This window comes from Ornithorhynchus anatinus, chromosome 4 (genome assembly GCF_004115215.2).
Source record: "Ornithorhynchus anatinus isolate Pmale09 chromosome 4, mOrnAna1.pri.v4, whole genome shotgun sequence".
In the NCBI taxonomy this organism is placed as follows: Eukaryota; Metazoa; Chordata; class Mammalia; order Monotremata; family Ornithorhynchidae; genus Ornithorhynchus; species Ornithorhynchus anatinus.
This window is the reverse complement of record NC_041731.1, coordinates 7551711-7571453: the sequence shown is the minus strand read 5'-3', so window position 1 is coordinate 7571453 and position 19743 is coordinate 7551711. Positions and strand designations below refer to the sequence as shown.

At 60.6% G+C, this 19743-nt stretch overlaps 1 protein-coding gene across 1 annotated transcript; it reads left to right on the top strand.

The window, feature by feature from the left end:
* The first annotated feature begins 3128 nt into the window (after nucleotides 1-3128).
* Nucleotides 3129-16165, top strand: MROH6 (maestro heat like repeat family member 6). The gene is made up of 14 exons (XM_039911933.1): nucleotides 3129-3696; nucleotides 3962-4143; nucleotides 4297-4451; nucleotides 6193-6343; nucleotides 8337-8524; nucleotides 8802-8939; nucleotides 10687-10801; nucleotides 11157-11300; nucleotides 11502-11681; nucleotides 11868-12023; nucleotides 12775-12894; nucleotides 13512-13614; nucleotides 14020-14085; nucleotides 15933-16165. The coding sequence occupies exons 1-14, from the start codon at nucleotides 3129-3131 to the stop codon at nucleotides 16163-16165; spliced, it is 2499 nt and encodes an 832-aa protein (XP_039767867.1).
* Nucleotides 16166-19743: the final 3578 nt, after the last annotated feature.

Genomic DNA, 19743 nt, shown 5'->3' with positions numbered 1-19743 from the left:
ACCCTCACTGCCACCCAGCAATACCCCAGCCCACCCGGTGCCCCCGCCAACCCCTGTTGCCAGGGCTCTCCCGCCGCACAAACACTCCCACACTTGTCAGCTGTGTGACCTTAGGCAAGTCACTTAACTTCTCGGTGCCTCAGTTCCCTCATCTGTAAAATGGGGATTAAGCCTGTGAGCCTCACGTGGGACAACCCGATGACCCTGTATCTACCCCGGCGCTTAGAACGGTGCTGTGCACAAAGTAAGCGCTTAACGAACACCGACATTATCATTACCCCGGCAACTGCTGTCTCTCTTCCCCTTCCCGGTGCTTCCCTGTCCTGGCCCCCGTCCTCCCCTGTGCCCACAGACCCGGAGGAGTTCCTGACGTTGCTCATGCGTCATGTTCTGGGACTGGAGCCTCTGCTCAGGCTGCAGTGAGTGTCAGCCCCCCAGTCTCCTCCCGGCCCCCCACTCCTCCCAGCCCCGAGCCCTCCAGCTCCGGGGGACTGGGGATGCGGCCCGGAGCCCGGGGAGGAGTCCTGCAGCCCCCACGATGGAGAGGTGGTGCGGCCCTCACCCGGGCCTTCTGCCCGCCTCCACCGCCCGCCGCCCCCAGACCCAGAACCCTGTGCCCTGGGTCTTTCCCCCAGGTGTGGCGGCCGGGAGGAGCTGAGCTACTGGAGCGGCCAGAGGAGCTGGTGGTGCCCAGCGTCCAGCAGCTGCTTGAGCCTTCCTTCCTGGGCCGGTCTCAGACTGGCTGAGGTGAGTCACACCCGCAGGCCTGTGGGAGACACCTCCCTCTGCGTCTATCACAGCCCCACTCTGGCCTCGTACAAATGAGGGGGCGGCTGCCGGAGATGCAGAGGGCTGAGGTCCAAGGGGACTGGCCCCCTTTCCCTTAATAAACAGGCATTGGCTATTGACAGAGTCTAATTGGCCACAAGGTTTCTGGGGAGAGGGTGGGGAAACAGGGAAAGAGAAGATTTATTAGTCGGGGAATTAGGATTCGCCCCTCCCCTTCCCCTCAACACACATACAAACGACTCAGTCCCTGCCGACACACACAACACCTCTCTCTGCCTCTCTCTTTCTCACACTCTCTCCAAGATGAAATTGTCAGACACTTAAAGGGGTTTTGTCTGCCTGTCGTCCCTGTTGCATTATAAGCTCTTTGAGGACAGGAAGTGTATTATAGTGCTTAGCACCCTGGTGCTAAACCAGAACGGTAGGGACCAGAGACACGGAGGTGGGCACCGTGGATATAGGGCAGGGACGAGGAGGGCATTTTAGGTAGCCTGGCAGACGGATTGGGGCTGAGAGAAACAGGTCGTCCCAAGCGCTCAGTGCGGCGCTCTGCTCACAGAAGGTGCTTAATAAATACCATCGATGGATTGCCGGGCAGGTAGCTGGGCAGGGGCACCTCATCTGAGCAGGGTGGGAGTCCGGGCATCACTACCAGGGCGGAGTCGGACTAGCCGTGACTCAGTTCCGTGGCAACTCCCTGGGCCTGTGGGTGGCTACTGCCCGGGCCCAGGTAAGTCATGAGGCTGGCATGAAGGTGAATCCTGGCACCCTCCCCCGTCCCTGCCCAGAGCTGCCGGGCTGGGCTAGTGACTTGGGGGTGACTCTCCCGGGAAGGCTGTCAGCCTCCAGGATTTCCTCTTCCCGCTCCAGCTTCCGGGGGTCCTGCGAGGTAGGGCCCACTTGGTTCCCTGCCGGACCCTGGATGCCGCAAGCTTGGCTTTCGGTCTTCCGGGCCGATCAGGCTGACCCGGAGGAGCGGAGCGGGAGCCTGGTCAGGTCGGGGGGGCCGGGAGGGGGGCCGCCTCCTCCCCCTCCCCATCCCTCGGCCTCCCAGCTCACGGCAGACAGATCAGGGACACACAAACAGATAGGTCCCCGAGGGACTTGGAAAAGCTCGGAAGAAGCAGCTCTGTGGATTCGGGGCATAATTATCGTTATCGTTGTTGCCGCTCTTGTGGCCGCCAGCCCAGTCTGCTCCGAGAGGCTAGATTCCTCGCTCCCCTGCGGACTGTGTGATCGCCGACACCGGGCTGCGCTTCTCCGGGCCTCCCCGGGACCACTGGGGTGTGGGAGCTGGGGGAGGGGGGCACTCAAACCCAGTGACTTAAATCGATTAGAGGGTTGGACTCAAACCCACTGACTTAAATCGATTAATGGATCAGAGGGTCGGCCGGGGGTGGAGGACAAGGGAGGGCTTTCTGGCCACCGGGCCCCGCCCCGGGCCTGGGGGGCCTGGGAAGCCCGGCCCGCAGAGAGCTCCCGGGGGAGATGAGCAGCTGGCCCCTCGTCGGAGAAAATGCCGCTCCAGGCAGGTCCGGGCACGTCCCCGGCCCCGGTTCTTCGGAGCCCAGCCCGGCTTGGATCTCTCAGGCCACCAAGCGCCTGTCTGCTGGGCCTCCGTTGAATACTGTTTCCTCTGCTGGCACCCAAGTGGCTAAAAATCGGAGCACTTTAGCATGGGGGATTGATTGCAAGATGAGAGGTGGGCACCCAGACAGGTTTGCACACACACCACAGGGACAAAAGCAAACACATGTGCAGATCGAGATACGCAGATTATTATTATTGTAGTAAGTGCTTACTGTGTGTCAGGCACCGTTCTGAGTGCTGGGACGGATACAAGTTGATAAGGTTGGGCACGTTCCCTATCCCACCCGAGCCTCACAGTCTAAGTAGGAACACGCACGTATAAACAGACATGTGAACACACACACAGAGCTCCGAGGGGCCGGGTCCAAGGGCAGAGAAAGGGAGTTTCGGGGGAGATATGTGACCTCTCCCCAGTACTTAGTACAGTGCTCTGCACACAGAAAGCGCTCAATAAATACGACTGACTGGCTCCCCTGAGCCGATTTCTCCTCCCCCTCAGGGAGGGGTGACCGGGAGGGGCTCCTGGAGTAAGTCCGCTGCCCTCAAACAACCGCCCCCTGCCCGGGCTGCCTGGGTGTCGGCGTGCCTGGGACCTAGAAGAGGGCGGATCGATGCTCGGCGCTGCCCTTTTCACCTTTCTGGGCCGGGCGGGGCCACTCCCTCCCTCCCTCCCGGCCCCCGCACACGCTCCAACACGCCCGCACACGCAGGCACGCCCGGTGCGGCCTCCCGGCGCTGCGACGGGCAGGATGAGTAGGAGCAAACCCCGGCAGGTGAGAGCAGGCGAGGAGGCCGCCCCGGGCCCTCCGACCCCGGCCTCGAGGCCGGCCGGCGGGCCCCTGGGCATGGCTGCCGGGGCGGGCGAGGGGGTCCGGCCGGAGCTGGGCGAGGCGGAGGGGCCGGGGAACCCGGAGCCCCCGCCGCAGCCGAAGGCCAAGCCCACCAGGGCTCGCGGGGGGCGGCCGAAGGTGACCAGGCGCCCGCGGCCTGCGGTGGCCCCGGGGTCTCAGCCGCCCCCCTGCCCCGTGGGGGCCCTGACCCTGGCGGCGTTGGCCGAGGAGATCCAGAGCCACCGGGGGGACCGGGCCGGACCCGGCCAGCGGCCTGGGGACCGGGGGGACGGGCGGACGGCGGAGCCGGCGTCGAGGCCGCCGGCCCCGGAGGGGAACGGCGGGCGGCGCGGGGACCGAGCGACGGCCTCCGGGGAGGCGGGTGAGGACGCAGCTTCCAGTCCCGGGAACGACCAGCGGCGGCCACAGAAGCGGCCTCCGAAGCAGCCGCGGCCACAGCTGCCCCAAGGAGAGGCCCGGCCGGAGTGTCGGCCCTCTTCCCCGGCGCAGAGCACGTTCCACCCCCTGGCCTCAGCCTCCCCCTGCGCCCCCGGGCCTGAGCAGGTACTACTGGGTCGCGGAAGTGGACGGTCGGGTCCCCAGGGTTAAGAGATCCCGGGTTCGGGGCTGGAGGACGCAGGGCCTCGAGGGCCCGGGGTGGAGGGCGAGGGAATGGGGAAAGGGGCAGCGAGGCGAGGGGGCACAGGGAAGTCCCTGCAGCTCAGCCCCCGCTCCGCTCCCCTTTCCGGGAGGCTGCCCGTCCTCCCCCACTCGTCCTCTACGTGTCCAGTTTCCCCTGGCCTCCTGCTTCCTCACCGACCTAGCCGTCCACACCGTGGCCTGCCTGACGGACGCCGGCTTCTCGGGGACCCAGGCCACCGCCGTGTGCCTTTCCTCCACCCTGGAGGCCCACGGGACCATCCTGAGGGACAAGGTCAGTCATCCCCGCTGGCCTCCCCACCCCCGGCGTCCCTCCCGCCGGCTCTCACCCCCCCCCCCCCGGGCCCTGCCCCCCTCGGCTCCGGGAATCCGGCCGTTGGGGGGGTCGGGTCCCCCGGGCCCCACCCTCCGACCGTGCCCCTTGCAGGTGGAGGAGCTGGTCCACGGGCTACACCTGCAGATCCACAGGTTCTCGGAGGGCCGGGCCCGGCGGGCGGCGCTGCGGGTGCTGTGCTCGCTGGCTGTGGAGCACGCCCCGGATGTGGTGCACGGCCTCCTCAGCCACTCGCTGCCCTGCGACAGGTACCTGCCCGCACCCTCCTCCCCTCGCCCCGTTTGCTCCGGGCCCCGACGGCCCTCCCTCCTGCGGAGCCTCCCCGTCTCCGCCGCTCCCCGGTCCCCCGGCCCGGCATCCCTCCCTGCCAGATGCACTGGAGAGGCCCGGGACTCCGTCTCTCCTCCCCGCTGAGCCGGGGGAACCCTGACCCCTCGGCGTGGTTACCGCTGCCACGGTGACCCGGGCCGGGATTCGCTCCGGCCCCGGCCGGTCTACCCCCTAATTACTCGCTCTTGGCCCGGCCGCCCCGCATTCCTCCGTGGCGGCCGAGGACACGCTCCGGCAATTAGAGCTTGGCTGGGAGTCAGGACTCCGGGATTCTTCCGGAGGGAGAGCGCGGGCCAGGGCCCCGGGCCGGGAGGTGCTTCCTCCTTCTCTGCCTCAGGTTCTTCATCCGGATGGGGCGTCCCCGGGCCTTTCTCAAAGACCAGTCTGACTCTACCTGACCCCAAGGAGGGAGGAGTGGAGGGAAAGCTGAGTCTCAGTAGGGAATGGCCTCGATCCCTGCCCCCCCCCAAGCCTCCTTCCTCTGATTCCTTGGGTTGGAGCTCCAGAAATTGACTGCCAATCCTGCAGAAGTCCTTCTCCTCTCGTCCAACACTGGCCACGCTCGATTCGACTTTGGGGTCCGTTTAGAGAAGACAGTGGAGGGGGGATCGGAGGAAAGCAACAAGAACGACTAAGGGGTCGAGGGACAGGGTCTGGGGGGAGAGGTGAAAGGGATGAGTGAAGCGCTTGCAGAAGAGAAGGGGAAAAAAATCACCGTGCGCAGTCTAGAAGGGATTTTCACGGGGAGGAGCCGGGCCAGGTGTTCATCGTGTCCACCTAGGACCCGAAGAAGAGGAAAGGGATTAAATATCAGCAGGAGAAAGCCGAGTCGGACGTAAGGAAGAACTTTCTGACTTGGGACCCTGGATATGGCCAGATCACCAGGAAAATGGGGAATTTTCATCCCTGGAGATCTAGGGAAGGAATGTTCACCTGCCCGCCTTGGCTTGGGTCAGCCAGACATCTATCTGGAGGTCGGGGGCTGGAACAAGTGAGGATGGCATATTTCTTTCAGCACTTACTATGTGCCGAACAGCGGGGTATATACAAGATATAATTAAAGCAGACACGGTCCCCTCCTGCCCTCCTCCCCACATGAAACTCAGGAGAGGGAGAACAGGTATCTTATCCCCATTTTACAGATGAGGAAACTGAGGCCCAGAGAAGTCAAGTGATTTGCCCAAGATCACACAGCAGGCAAGTGGGGGAGCTGGACTAGAACCCAGGTCTTCTAACTCCCAGTCCCGTGCTCTTTCCACTAGGCCCCCGGGCTGGGGAGAACTCCAACTGTAGACCGTAGAAATTCATTCAGTCGTATTTGTTGATCGCTTACTAAGGGAAGGGCACCGTACTAAGCGCTTGGAATGTACAATTTGGCAACAGATAGAGCCAATCCCCGCGCTCTCCTTCCGGTCCCCCGCTGAGGGGGAAGAGCTCTTGTCTTTGCCAGGGTCGTATAGTCAGTTTGGGGATGAACTGGGGCCCCAAACCAGGCTTCCAGTCTTCCAGCCTTGCATCTTTTTCCCCGGGTCTCGGCCCCGCCCTTCTGCGCCCCCGGCCCAGCAGATTCCCCCGCCTCCCCCAACGTCCCGGTCGGCCCCGTTCAGCCCCGGCGGGGCAGGCTTTGAGGCTGCCGGCCCGGGCACCCGGGTCTCTCAGCAGCGCGGTGGAACTGTGGAGAGGTCTGAGCCGCAACCAGAGGGTCAACGTGACGGTGCTGGTCCAGCTGCTGTGGAAACTCAAGGGACAGCCCCGGGTCCTGGGCGGCAGCCCCGCGGGCCCCGACGGGGCCCTCCAGGAGCCGCTGGCCGTGAGTCCGACCGGCCCCTGCGGCCCGCCTTCCCTCACCGCTGGGTGGGATCCCCCAACCCGCCCCTGCTCGGTCACGGGGCGAAGGAGAAAAGGAGGGGAGTGGGTGCTGGGTGAGAGAGTGGGAGAGAGGTTGGGAAGTAATCACAATAATAATAATGGGAGTATTTGGGAAACACTTACAGCAAGCGCTTTGTATTTGGATTATAATAATACCGTGACATCTGTTAAGTGCTTACTGTGTGCCGAGCACTTTTCTAAGAATTGGGGTAGAGACAAGGTAATCAGGTTGTCCCACGTGAGGCTCCCCGTCTTCATTCCCGTGTTACAGATGAGGTAACTGAGGCACAGAGAAGTGAGTGGCTCGCCCGAGGTCACACAGCAGACAAGTGGCGGGGGCGGGATTAGAACCCACATCCTCTGACTCCCAAGACCATGCTCTTTCCACTAAGCCACGCTGTTTCCATGTTGTGTGAACTTGAGCAAGTCATTTAACTTCTCTGTGCCTCAGTTTCCTCATCTGCAAACTGAGGATTCAGTCCCTGTTCTCCCTCCTACTGAGACTGTGAGCCCTGTGCCGGACCTGAGTATCGGACTAGACCGTCGGCTCTCTGTGGTCCAACTCTCTTGTATTGTTCTCTCCCAACTGCTTAGTAAGTAGCGCTCAGTTAATGCCGATGATAATGATGTCGACGGGCAAAGCACTGTGCTGAGTGCTAGATAATCAATTCAGACACAGTCTCTGTCCCACGTGAGGCTCACGGTCTAAAGAGGCAGAGGGAAACATATTCAATCCCCACGGTGCGGATGAGGAAACCGAGAAAGAGAGAAGCAGAGAGATTTGCCCGAAGTCACACAGCAGGCAAATGGCAGAGCCGGGATTAGAACCTGGGTGTCCTTGTCTCCCAGTCCCATGCTTTTCCCGCTGGACCCCGCCGCCCAGAACTGGGATACAGGGACCTAGGGAAAAGGTGGGTGGGGTTCGGATCTCACTAGAGAGGAAGTTGGATGTCTCAGAAGCCCAGTCCTAAAAATTAGCCTGGAGAACAACCATCACGGGCTCCTTCTAGGACCCCTACTGCCGGTCACAGCGGAGAAAGGACGAGGGGACCGATGGCGTCTCGTATGTTCTCGGCAGAAGGGGACGGGATTGGGAAAATGACAGCGGCGAGGGGAGCGGGGAGGCTCAGAAGGCGCCAGGTACGGAGCTCCGTACATTGCAAACTTTGGGAAACGGTCCCCTTGAGTACAGGCCAAAGGAGCTGGGATCGTTGTGGTGGAAGAAGAGAAGGCTGAGAGCCGGAGACGCAGTGGTGAGGAGCGTGGTCCGGGTACCAGGGGCCAAGGCAGAAGAGATTGGCTTGAATAGCAGCAGGAGGGATCGAGTAGGGACTGGGGCAGAAGTCCCAGATCTATAGGGAGGGGAGATGGGACACCAGAGGTACGTGAGCCCAAAGAGATGGAAACCAGCGCTGTGGGGAAACAGCTGCCATCAAAGCGGTTGGAGGTAAATGGGGTGAATGTCGGAAAGCTACCTGGGGGAACGAGTTTTTAGTACGGGCTTGAAGGAGAGGAGGGTTGCGGGTCGTTGGAGAGGAGACGCGAGGGCATTCCGGATGGAAGGAGTGGAGGGAAGCAGCGTGGCCTTGGGGAGAGAGCGTGGGCCTAGGAGTCGGAGGACCTGGGTTCTGATCCTGGTTCTTGCCCGTTGTGTGACCTGGGGCGAGTCACTTAACTTCTCTGTGTCCCAGTAAAATGGGGATTCGATACCCGTTCTCCCTCCTTCTTAGACCGTTGAGCCCCACGTGGGACAGGGACCGTGGCCGACCTGATTAACTCGTAACTGCCCCGGTGCTTAGAACGGGGCCAAACACATATTTAGGGCTTAACAGATGCCTATCATTATTATTATTATCGTCATCGATTATTATTACTGACCAACCTCTTCTCTTCCTCTTCCATCTCTTCCTCCTCTTCCCCCTTCCCTTTTGCAGGCCACCCGGGCCCTGGGGGAAATGCTGGCTGTGGCGGGCTGTGTGGGTGCCATGAGGGGCTTCTACCCACAGATGCTCATCGCCCTGGTGACACAGCTGCATCAGCTGGCCCGGTGTCCCCCGGACAACCTCAGTAAGGCCCGGGGGCCCCCTCAGAGCAAGGCCGCCCACCCTCGCAGCCACGCCCAGTGAGTCCCGCGGCCTTGGGGAGGAGGGGACGGAGAGGGGAGGCAGGCACCGGGGAGGGATGGCTGATGTCGGGGAGAGCCGATGTGTCCCCTCTTGGCCTCCCTAAACGGAACTGAGGAATAGTTCCCGCTTTGGCACTCGTTGGCTCAGGGCACGACTGGAAGTGAAACCCGGGCGGTCGGGCGGGGGTTGGAGGGGCTCCCCCCAGCACCAGTAACACGCACACCCTTGACACCTTCTCTCTCCTCTCCCCCCGTTCCTCCCCCGGGCCCGCAGCTGTGCCGTGGAGGCTCTGAAGGCCCTGCTGCGGGCGGACGGAGGCCGCATGGTGGTGACCTGCATGGAGCAGGCCGGGGGCTGGGAGCGGCTCTCGGGGCCGGACACTCACCTGGAGGGCGTCCTGCTGCTGGCCAGGTGAGGGGCAGGCGGCCCGCCAGGGCGGGGTGGAGGTGGCCAAGAGGTAGGGAAGCAGCGTGGCTCGGTGGAAAGAGCACGGGCTTTGGAGTCAGGGCTCATGAGTTCGAATCCCAGCTCTTCCACTTGTCAGCTGTGTGACTGTGGGCAAGTCACTTAACTTCTCTGTGCCTCAGTTCCCTCATCTGTAAAATGGGGATGAAGACCGTGAGCCCCACGTGGGACAACCTCATTCCCCTGTGTCTACCCCAGCGCTTAGAACAGTGCTCTGCACATAGTAAGCGCTTAACAAATACCAACATTATTATTATTATTAAAATGGGGATGAAGACTGTGAGCCTCACGTGGGACAACCTGATTACCCTGTATCTATCCCAGCGCTTAGAACAGTGCTCTGCACATAGTAAGTGCTTAACAAATGCCAACATTATTATTAAGCTGACCGATTTTGGTGCGCTCCAAGGGGATTGGGTGGGGCCGGCGGGAGTGGCCGAAAAGGCCCAGAAAACCGGAGAGAAAGACTGAGGGGGCAGAGACAAGGAGAGACAGAAGGGGAGGGCGGGAAAGGGAGAGACAGAGACAGAGAGGGGTAGGGTAAGAGTGATTCTGCCACCCGCCCCTACATACAGTCGGACGGGACCTCCAACTTATTCACATTATAGATTCATAGATCAACACACCGGCGCCTAGATAAACAGGTCCCACCCAAGGGACGCACACCTAGGTGTTCGCACTTGTCTAGATACACATAGACAGACACACGCACCGAAGTACACACAGACGCCCAAAGTAAAGCACGGCCCCGTCGCTACCGGCAGAGGCACCCCCACCGCTGCCCGTTGGCTCGTGGGTCCACCATTAGCAGGTTATTTGAGTTTTTTCTGGGCCTTCCTCCCCTTCCTCTTCCCCACCTCCGGCTGTCTCCCGGAGATTCCCTAGGGGCCCTGTCAAGCTAGAGGAGCTTCCCAGGTAGTCATCTGGAAATGATCAGGGAGCCACAGTTAAGCCACGGTGGTTATAACAGCGAAAGAGCCACTCCTTAGCTTCTCCGCCGGTCCCCGTCCCATCTCCCGGCTGAAAGCAAGACCCTACGAAGCTCTTTGGTAATAATAATAACTGTGGTATGCGTTAAGTGCTTATTATGTGCCGAATTCTAAATCACGTGCCGGTGCTAAATGCAGGGGTGGGATGCGAGCTAATCAAGTCGGACGCCGTCTCTGCCCCAAATAAGGCTCACGGTCTAAATCGGAGGGAGAACAGGTTTCTAATCCCCATTTTGCCGATGAGGAAATGGAGGCACGGAGAAGTTAAGTGACTTGCCCAGGGTCACATAGCTGGCAGATGTAGAGGCGGGATTACCTGGGTTCTAATCCCAGATCTACCAGCTGTTTGCTTCGTGACCTTGGGCGGGTCACTTGACTTCTCTGAACCTCAGTTTGCTCAAACGTAAAATGGGGATACCTGTTCTCCCTTCTGCTCGGACCGTGAGCCCCGTGCGGGGCAGGGTCTGTGTTGGACCTAATTAAAGTGTACCTCTCTCCAGCGTTCAGAACAGTGTTTGGCAAAAAGTAAGCGCTTAACAAATAGCATAAAAAATGGTCCCCAGACTCTGAGGCCTGCTATGCTGCTTCAGTGCCGTGAGAGATTCCCCAAAGCTGTGACCGGCCCACTGAAGCTGGAATGAGCCTGGAATGGGGTTCGGGATTGGGGATGCTCCCTCTCCAGCTCCCCTGTCTCCCTCCCCCAGTGCCATGGTGGCCCACGCCGACCACCACCTGCGGGGTCTCTTTGCCGACCTGCTCCCGCTCCTGCGCAGCCCCGATGCCACCCGGCGCCTCACCGCCATGGCCTTCTTCACTGGGGTGAGGGCAGACTGACCGGGGGAAGGGAGTGGGCAGGGGGCGGCCAGGGAGTGGGATGGGAGCAACTGGGCAGAATGGGAGCAGGTGGGGGGCATCCAGGTGGGCAGGGAGTGAACTTGGAGTGGCCAGAGTGGATGAGAGGTGGACAGGGAGTGGGCAGAGGGTTATTTAGGAGGGCAGGGAGTGTCCCCCAGATATCTCTTCTTCTTCCCTCTCCATCCTTTCCTCCCCTTTGCCCAGTGTCAGAAGCACAGATCTGGCCCCAAACCCCAAAGCCCCAGGGCGGAGGAGGGACCCCCCCCCACCCACCCCGGCCCTCCTCCGGCCCACCCCCGATTCCAATCCCGCCCTCCAGTTGCTGCAGAGCCGGCCGACCGTACGCCTGCTGCGGGCAGGGTCCATCCTGGAGCGGCTGGGCGCCTGGCAGGGAGACCCGGAACCCAGCGTGCGGTGGTTGGGGCTGCTGGGGCTGGGACACATGGCACTGCACGCGGGGAAGGTGAGAGCCGGGCCGGGCCGGCCCGGGCCTGGAAGGGCGATGCCCGGCCCGGGGATGGGTTGGGAGCAGCTGGGCTGGAGGGAAGGGCATGGCCGGGAGGCGTGGGAGCGGGTGGGAGGGGGCAGGAGGGATTGGGGGATAGGGAGGGAGGCGGGGAGGAAAATAGACAACCCCCCCACCCTCGTCCCCCTGGGTCCCAAGGTGCAGCACGTGGAGGTGCTGCTGCCAGCCCTCCTGGGGGCCCTGGGCGAGGCGGACGGACGGCTGGTGGGGGCCGCGCTGGGCGCCCTGCGTCGCATCCTGCTGCAGCCTCGCGGGCACTCCTGCACCGACTCCATCTGCCCCGACGTCGGAGCCCGGCTCTGGCCCCTCCTGGACGACGTAAGCGGCGGGGCCCCGGACCCCCCTCCTCCGACCCCCGCTCCTCCTGGACCTCTCCTCCCGGCCCACACTAGTCTCACGGTCCCCACAACCCCAACCACGCAAGATGCCAGCCCCGGGGAGGAGAGGTGGGGGAGAGGCGACGGGGCAGACCCGGGCTCACCCCACCTCCCGGCTTCCTCCCAGGCCCGTGACCCCGTGCGTTCTTCGGCCATCGGGCTGTTTGGGACCCTGGTGGGTCGGTCGCCCCTGCTGCAACGCTGCGCCACGCGGGACCTTGTGCTGGACAGTCTGGTGCCCCTGCTGCTCCACCTGCAGGACCAGAGTCCAGACGCAGCCGAGGTGGGTACCCACGGCCCGTTTGTGCTCCCCCTTCACCCCTATCCCTCCGACCCCTGGCCTCTTCCTCTCCCTCCTCCTTCTCCTCCTCCCTCATGTTGGGAGACCCCTGCAGCTTCTACTGCCCGCCCCGGGCCCAGGCCCAGCACTGGCAGCGTCGCCAGGTCTGCGTTGGGCCCCCTCTCTGGGCAGAGCCACCGGAGAGAGCAGACCCGATCCCTACCCTCGGGGAACTCCCACCCCGAGAGAGGAGACGATAGACTGCCCACAGATAATCCCTTCCATCCAGACAGATCGATGACAGCAGAGTCCTGAGAGGGAGGGCTGGGTCATGGGTGGGGCTGGTGTGTTAGAGGGTGGCTAGAGAAAGCCAGGGAAGACTTCCTGGAAGAGGTGGCCTTGAACTGAGATGTGAAGGCAGGGCAGGAAGACAACCCATTTGAGAAGGAACAGTCGAAGAGCTGATTGAATCGGAAAGAAGAGAAAGAATTCTCCTGGAGGTATTTTAGAGCAGAAATGTCCCTACCTGTCTGGTCTGGAAGGATCCTGCTTAGAGGTGGGGGCCTGGACAAACTGACCTCTGTAAGTTCCTGCCAGTCTGTGGAGCATGGGATTTGCAATAATTGGGGAATGAACTGGGTTTGGGGCCTGAAGAAAAGATCACCGAGTCTTTCAGAGGCCCTCAACCCCTCCAACCAGCTGGGGGTGGATTTCTCAGCAGGGACCCCCAATCCTGTCTGATTTTTCTCAGCAGAGTGCGGAGTGGACCCTGGCCCGTTGTGACCGCTTTCTTCACTGGGGGTTGCTGGAAGAGATCGTCACAATGGCTCACTACGATAGCCCCGAGGCCTTCAGCCGCACCTGCCGGCGTCTGGTGAGTCCCGGCCGCCTGACCTCCCCAGGGCCTGCTCCCCCCCCCCCCCCCCCCCGGCCCGGCCTCCCCGGTCCCGGCCTCCCCTCCCTTTTTGCCATAGACCCTCAGCCCCAGCTTCCCCAACCCTGATGTCCTCGGCCCTGGACACCCAGCCCAGCTTCTTAGGCCTCACCATTTTGAGAGGGGCAGCCTCCTTCCGCCTCCACAAGTGCTGAGTGAAATGGGAGGAAGCGGCTGGGGGGGCCGAAGTGAGGGCTCAGTGAACCCCAGTGAGAGCTGGGAGAGGATGGAGGGGGGGTCCGCTCTCCCACTCCTCAAAGGCTACAAGTTGTGTCAGTACCCGGGCAGGGGCTCTGGGTGTGGGTGTGAACTGTGGGTGTGGGTGTGAGCTGTGGGTGTGAGTGGGGGAGCTGTGGGAGTGTTTGGGGTCTATGGGTATGTATGGAGACTGTGAGGTTCTCTCTGTATTTACTGAGCGCTTCCTGGGTGCAGAGCACTGTACTGAGTGCTTGGGAAAGTACAATACAACAGTAAACAGTGACATTCCCCGGCCACAACGAGCTCGTCTGTCCCAGGTCCCTATCTAAACCCCCGACCCTGGCTCGGTCCGCCCCCAGGTGCGGTGGTACCCCGGCCGGGTCCCCGGCTTCCTGGACCAGGCCCAGGGCTACCTGAGGAGTCCGCAGGTGTCCATCCGCCGGGCGGCAGGCATGTTCATAGGTGAATCGGCAACTCTTCCTTCTCTGGGGCTTGGTGACCGGGGAGAGCTGAGAGACACCTACCCCACCTCACCCCGCCAGGGGTGAATCCTCCCATCTCCCCTCCTACCTTGGCTTGGCTGACTGCAGCCAGGGGTCCCCAGCTGCAGGGGATCCCTCGGGGGAGGCGGGGCACGGGCTGCTCACGGCGATGTTGGGGATCAGCTCGGAGGCGGGGCCGGGGCCCCTGGGTTTCCCGGTTCCCAGCGAGGCCCCCTTTCTAGCCAGAGAGTAGGGGTGGGGTCCCCTTGAAGTGGCACGGCACCCCTCCCCACAGCCCGTGAGATCCTATCTAGCCCCGGGGTCCCTCCGTGCCGAGCCCAGGGGAGAGATGCAGAGGGATGACCAGGTCGGCTTGCGTGTCCAGGGTTTCTGGTCCATCACACGGATGCCGGCGCTGTGAAAGAAGGCCTCGTGGACTCACTGCTGCACAGTAAGGCACAGCCCCGGGCCCCGGGGGGGATGAGGTGGGGGTGGGGCGTGCGGGCTGAGCCGCGGGCCTTCGAGAGGTCTCGGGGGAGTCCACTTTAAGGTCTGCAACCCCGTCTGCGGGAGTCAATCAGTCAGTGGTATTTATTGAGCATTTACTACATGCAGAGCACTGTACTAAGGATTTGGGAGAGTACAGTGCAACAGAATTAGCCGTCACGGTCCCTGCCCATAATGAGCTTCCAGTCTAGAGAGTCACGGTTCTTCACTGAAATAATGATCTTTGGGGTCTCACCCTACTCGGGGATCGTGTGTCTTCAAACAGAAAACCTCCTCAATCGATCAGTCAATCAGTGGTGTTTCCCGAGTGCTTTCTTTGTGCAAAGCACTGTCGACTAAGTGCTCGGGAGAGTGCGACGTGGCCTGCTGGATACAGCACGGGCCTGGGAGTCAGAAGGACCTGGGTTCTAATGCCAGCTCCACCACATGCCAGCTTTGTGACTTTGGGCAAATCACTTGACTTCTCTGTACCTCAGTTACCTCAGCCGTGAAATGTGGATTTAGAGTGTGAGCCCCATGTGGGACAGGGACTGTGTCCAACCTGGTAGCTCGTCTCTGCACCAGGCTTAGTTGGGTGCCTGACACCTAGTAAGCCCCTAACAAATGCCATAATAAAAAGTACAAAAGAAGTTGGTAGACACAGTCCCTGCCCTCAAGGAATTTTACAGACTACTGACCTCTTAGAACAGTTCTTTAGGTCCCAGCAGCCCCACTCTGTGATTAACACAGAATTTCCGTTTAACAGCGTATTGGCTACAAACAGGATTTGTAAAATGCATCAGGTAGATATGCACAGAAGGTACTTTTGCCGAATTGTCTATTCCAAGTGCTTAGTACAGTCTATTCCAAGTGCTTAGTACAGTGTTCTGCACATAGTAAGCGCTCAGTGAATACTACTATAATAATATTAATAATAATAATGTTGGTATTTGTTAAGCGCTTACTATGTGCAGAGCACCATTCTAAGCACTGGGGGAGATACAGGGTAATCAGGTTGTCCCACGGGAGGCTCACGGTCTTAATCCCCATTTTCAGATGAGGTAGCTGAGGCACAGAGAAGTGAAGTGATTCGCCCACAGTCACACAGCTGACAAGCGGCAGAGCCGGGATTCGAACCCATGACCTCGGACTCCCAAGCCCTGGCTCTTTCCACTAAGCCACGCTGCTTCTCTATGCCACGGGTGGGCAGCTCCTTAATGAGTTCTCTCCCGAACACTTAGTACAGTGCTCTGCACTCAATAACTACGAAGGACGTATTTCTGGAGGTCAGCACCGCCCTGTAGGGTGCTATAGAGTCACCTCTAGACTGTAAGCTTCTTGTGGGCAGGGAACGTGATTACCAAATCTATTATACTGTACTCTCCCCAGCTCTTAGTAAAGAGCTCTGCATGCATAGTGAACATTCAATAAATATGATTAATTGATTGAATCCCAAGACCAGGCAGGGACAGGGGGCGGGCCTGTGCTTAGAACAGTGCTTGGCACATAGTAAGCGCCTAACAAATACCATAGTAATAATAATTATTATTAGTTTTGCCCCTCCAGTCCGGACCTCTCCGGGGAACTGGGGTACTTTGTTAGGTCTGATGCACTTGGAGAGGTTTAGGGGGACCAGACCGACTGGACGCTGTCCCAGAGTTCCAGCTGCCCCAGCCCCGACAGCCTGGGGCCGGGCAGCGGCGGAGGCCCGGATCAGAGCTGGAACTCGAACTCCGGGCAGCGTCATCCCAGGGTGTCTCTGGGGTCCGAGGGGCGGCTCTGATGCCTCGCGGGGGCACCTCTCCGTTGCAGACCTCAGGGAGCTGGAGTGCGACCCGGAGGCCTCGGTGCGCAGCGCCACCCACGTCACCCTGCACCAGCTGCGGCTCGCCAGCCAGGACTGGGCCTCCCGGCCGGGCCGCTTCTCGCCCCGCAGGCTCCTGCGCCCCAGAGGCCGGCCCGCCCGCCCGTGGCCCCTCTACGAGGAGGGTCCTTTCAAACGGAGGAGCCGGGCCGGTCTGTGGGGCTCCCACATGGGGGCCTGAGCGCGCCGCCCGGCCCCAGCGGAACCAGCCAGTGTGGGTGCGAGGCGCTGGGCCCCCCCCCCCCCCGGGTGGTCGGGGTGCGGTCTCAACACCCGACTCCGGGAGCCTCTCAGCTTTCCGTTCTCGGCTCCCCCAGCCCAGCCCACCCCCGAGAGCCTGAGGCCCCCCGAGAAAATGCCATTGCAGCCTAGCCGGGACCCGTGTTCTGGAAGGAGAAGCCGGGGGCCAGGGCACTGAGGGATGGGAAACTAGCGAGAGGGCAGGAGTCCTGCCGATCCCCTCTCCATCGTCAACGGGGGGGCAGCAGTATAGGCCTCAGGACTCAGTCTACCAGCGGAGTGGCGTGGCTCCGGGGCAGAGGGGAAGGGGCAGTCACGGAGGTGCCAGGGTCACTCTGGGGACGGGGGTTTTCACACTGCCCCCACTCCTTCACCTAGCAGGATGCGCCGTTCGGTCCGGGAGCCCTCGGAGGGTCCCCTTTTCCGCGCCGGGCTGCAGGGTGAGCCTGAGTCTGGCCACCCTGCCGCTGTCGCGGCGTGAAATGCATTCCTTCTCTGCACTGTTCCTCTAATCCACCGGTGCAACGGAATGGCTTAGCGGAACGGCCAGGCTCCTTTCAGTGCCTTGCTTGCAGTTTGACCCCGTGTTTCCTTTCGTCCTCGGATGAATGTTGGTTTTTGTTTAAACGCTTACTATGTGCAGAGCACTGTTCTAAGCGCTGGGGTAGATACAGGGTAATCAGGTTGTCCCACGAGAGGCTCACAGTTAATCCCCATTTTACAGATGAGGTAACTGAGGCCCAGAGAAGTTAAGTGACTTGCCCACGGTCACACAGCTGACAAGTAGCAGACCTGGGAATCGAACCCATGACCTCTGACTCCGAAGCCCAGGCTCTTTCCACTGAGCCACGCTGCTTCAGGGAGGGTTTTCCAGAGGAGTTGTCTCCAGTGGAAGACGAGGACACGGCGCCAGAGGGAGTCGGTGTCTGTCCCGTGGACCCCCGGGGTCAAAATAGAAGGCACGGGTGGGGGTCCTGGCAGAGGCTGCTCAGGTCAGAAGCGGCCCTCTGATTGGCAGGCAGTGACCAGAGGGCTTGGCTTGGCTCTGGGAGGAGCCGCTGCCCGGCTGCCCGGCGGGGTCTAAGCCAATGTCCTTGCTGGACTCTGAGCCACCGGTGTTACCGTCCTCTATGTTGGGATCAAGAAGCAAAAGTCACCCGAGTCCCCGTTGGATTTAACATGGCAGCTGCAGGCTGACTTAGGGGTGATCCAGGCAGTCCTCTAAAAATTCCCGCCCAGCTTAGTCCCACCCTCTGCCCCCCAGCCTTTTTTTTTTCCATCCCCGGCTGCTCTCCGGCTCCTTCTCCCATCTTAGAGACTCTCTCCTTTCTCCCAGCCTCCCACTCTGTCCCTTCACGGAGGGTGGAACCCACCCCGACCCGCACCCTGCACCTCGACCTCTTCTCCGGCTCCCGCCCCGTGTGGCCCCCAGAGGCTCTCCCCAAATGATCTGGACTAGACTCCTTTTTCCCTTCCCATCGCCCTCTTAGAGCCAAGCCCTCAAAGCCCCTCTCCTTCACATAGCCTTTACAGCCCAGGAGCGGGTAGTAGGGGGGATAGGACCCCCAGACTCAACCCAACCCGGACACCTTTCCCCTACTCGTGTGTACCAAGTGGGTGATTCTGTATATAGCATGTACATACAAATTCTCTAATCTACGTGTGTGGCTGTCTTTTCTGCTCAGGTGCTCAGGCTCCTGAAGGTAGGGGCCGGGCCTTCCTTCCCCATCCTGTAGATGGATTCCTTCAGCTGAATCGGTTTTGAGCCTTTGTCACTGCGGCCTCTCCCCACCTGGGGTGTGGACGTCCTTGGTTTGGGCTTGCTGTGTGGGGGGGGGTGCCTGGCCGAGGAGCTGAATTCAGTCAGGTTAGCTGGGACTCCTTGGCCCTGGAGAGGGTGGGCCTGAAGGGAGTTCTGAGTTGGGGGCCGGCTGGGCTAGGGACAAGGGGAAGGAAGGCTGGAGGACAGGCAGAGGCTGGGTTGGTCTCCAGATAGGGAGCACTGTTCTGTTTCACCTCCCTGATGCCAGCCCCTCTTCCCTCTCTCCTACCTCTCAGGCACCAGCTTTTACGCTCTGCCTGCTCTGCCACTTGTCAGCTGTGTGACTGTGGGCAAGTCACTTCACTTCTCTGTGCCTCAGTTGCCTCATCTGTAAAATGGGGATTAAGACTGTGAGCCCCACGTGGGACAACCTCATTCCCCTGTGTCTACCCCAGCGCTTAGAACAGTGCTCTGCACGTAGTAAGCGCTTAGCAAATACCAACATTATTATTATTATTATTATTATTGTTATTTTTACGCCCCTCAGGACCCAATAAACCCACCCCAGGAAGTCATAAGCCACTGCTAGAGGCGGCTTCTGCCCCCTCCCTCCCCCAGCTCTTCCTCAGTCTCCAGACATACCAGCTCTGATCTCCTGGTGGGGGAGGCCCTGGGGCTGGGAGGTGCTACCGGGGCCTCCCCTGGCCCGGCCTCCCCCGGACCAGCGCCCGGAGAGGCGGAGGGGATCAGACAACGACCAGTTTCCTCCGCCTCCCAAGGCCTTGGGCCGTCCAGATTCTGGAGGCTGGAACTACTGGTTCTCTTTCCAGTTTGACAGCTGACGCCCTGCCTGGTGTTGAGCCCCACTCCTTGCTCCCGGGTCCCGGCTAAGTCCACGTGGGACGAAAATCACCAGAAAATAGCAGCAGCTTGTTCGGACGTTCCCACAGTAAGGTCCTTCTTAGCATCGGCCTGACCCTCCGGCCATGAAGGCAAATGATCAGAGAAGAAGGGGAGCTGGGCCTTGATGGGGTCATTTCCAGTCTGGGCTGTAGTCCAGTCCAGTTCCAAGACAAAGGCAGGGAGAGGCCCTGGGCCTAGGACTCCCATCCTCTTCTGGGGTCCCAGGCCTTGGGCAAGTCAGGAACTACTCCAACATCCTACCCGGCCCCAACGCTCCCCGAAAGGGAGGCCTAACTCCCTGCCGGCTTGCTGCTGTTCCAGGCCCGAAAGTCTCCAGACACCTCTCCTCCCCAGCCTCCTCGTTCTTGGCGGGGAAGAATACCCTGGAAGGTGGCTGGCTATCTGCCCGGAGACTGGTTCAGTTCTGCCCCAATTCTGCCAGCTCCAGAAGATTAGATGTGCTCTCGCCACTGTGTCATCGGCCTGGAATTTGGAAACATTTAACCCAGAGATCTGGGGAGGGCCCGGTGGGTGTTGGAGGAGAGTCACAAGGACTCCAGGGCCTGGGAAGAGTTTGGGGAATTTCTTTTTGCCTTAAATCCTAGCCAGGAGAGAGATGCGTTTTGCCAATCCCCAGGAGTCAGCCCAGTCTCTGAGATCCACAACAACAACAACAACAATAATAATAATAGTATTTGGTGAAAGCTTAGTACGTGCCAAGTTCCAGAGTAGATACAGGATAATCAGACTAGATACGGTCCCTATCACACAAGGGGCTCACAGTTCAAGAAGAAGGGAAAGCTGGTAATTAATCCCTATTTTATTCATTTAATCGCATTTATTTGAGCACTTAC

Bases quoted from the DNA above. Each gene is read 5' to 3' on its own strand.
- MROH6 (XM_039911933.1), top strand. From the start codon at position 3,129: ATGAGTAGGAGCAAACCCCGGCAGGTGAGAGCAGGCGAGGAGGCCGCC. The intron at 8,525-8,801 runs GTGAGTCCCGCG...CCGGGCCCGCAG, and splicing joins CACCCTCGCAGCCACGCCCA to CTGTGCCGTGGAGGCTCTGA. The intron at 14,086-15,932 runs GTAAGGCACAGC...TCTCCGTTGCAG, and splicing joins CGTGGACTCACTGCTGCACA to ACCTCAGGGAGCTGGAGTGC.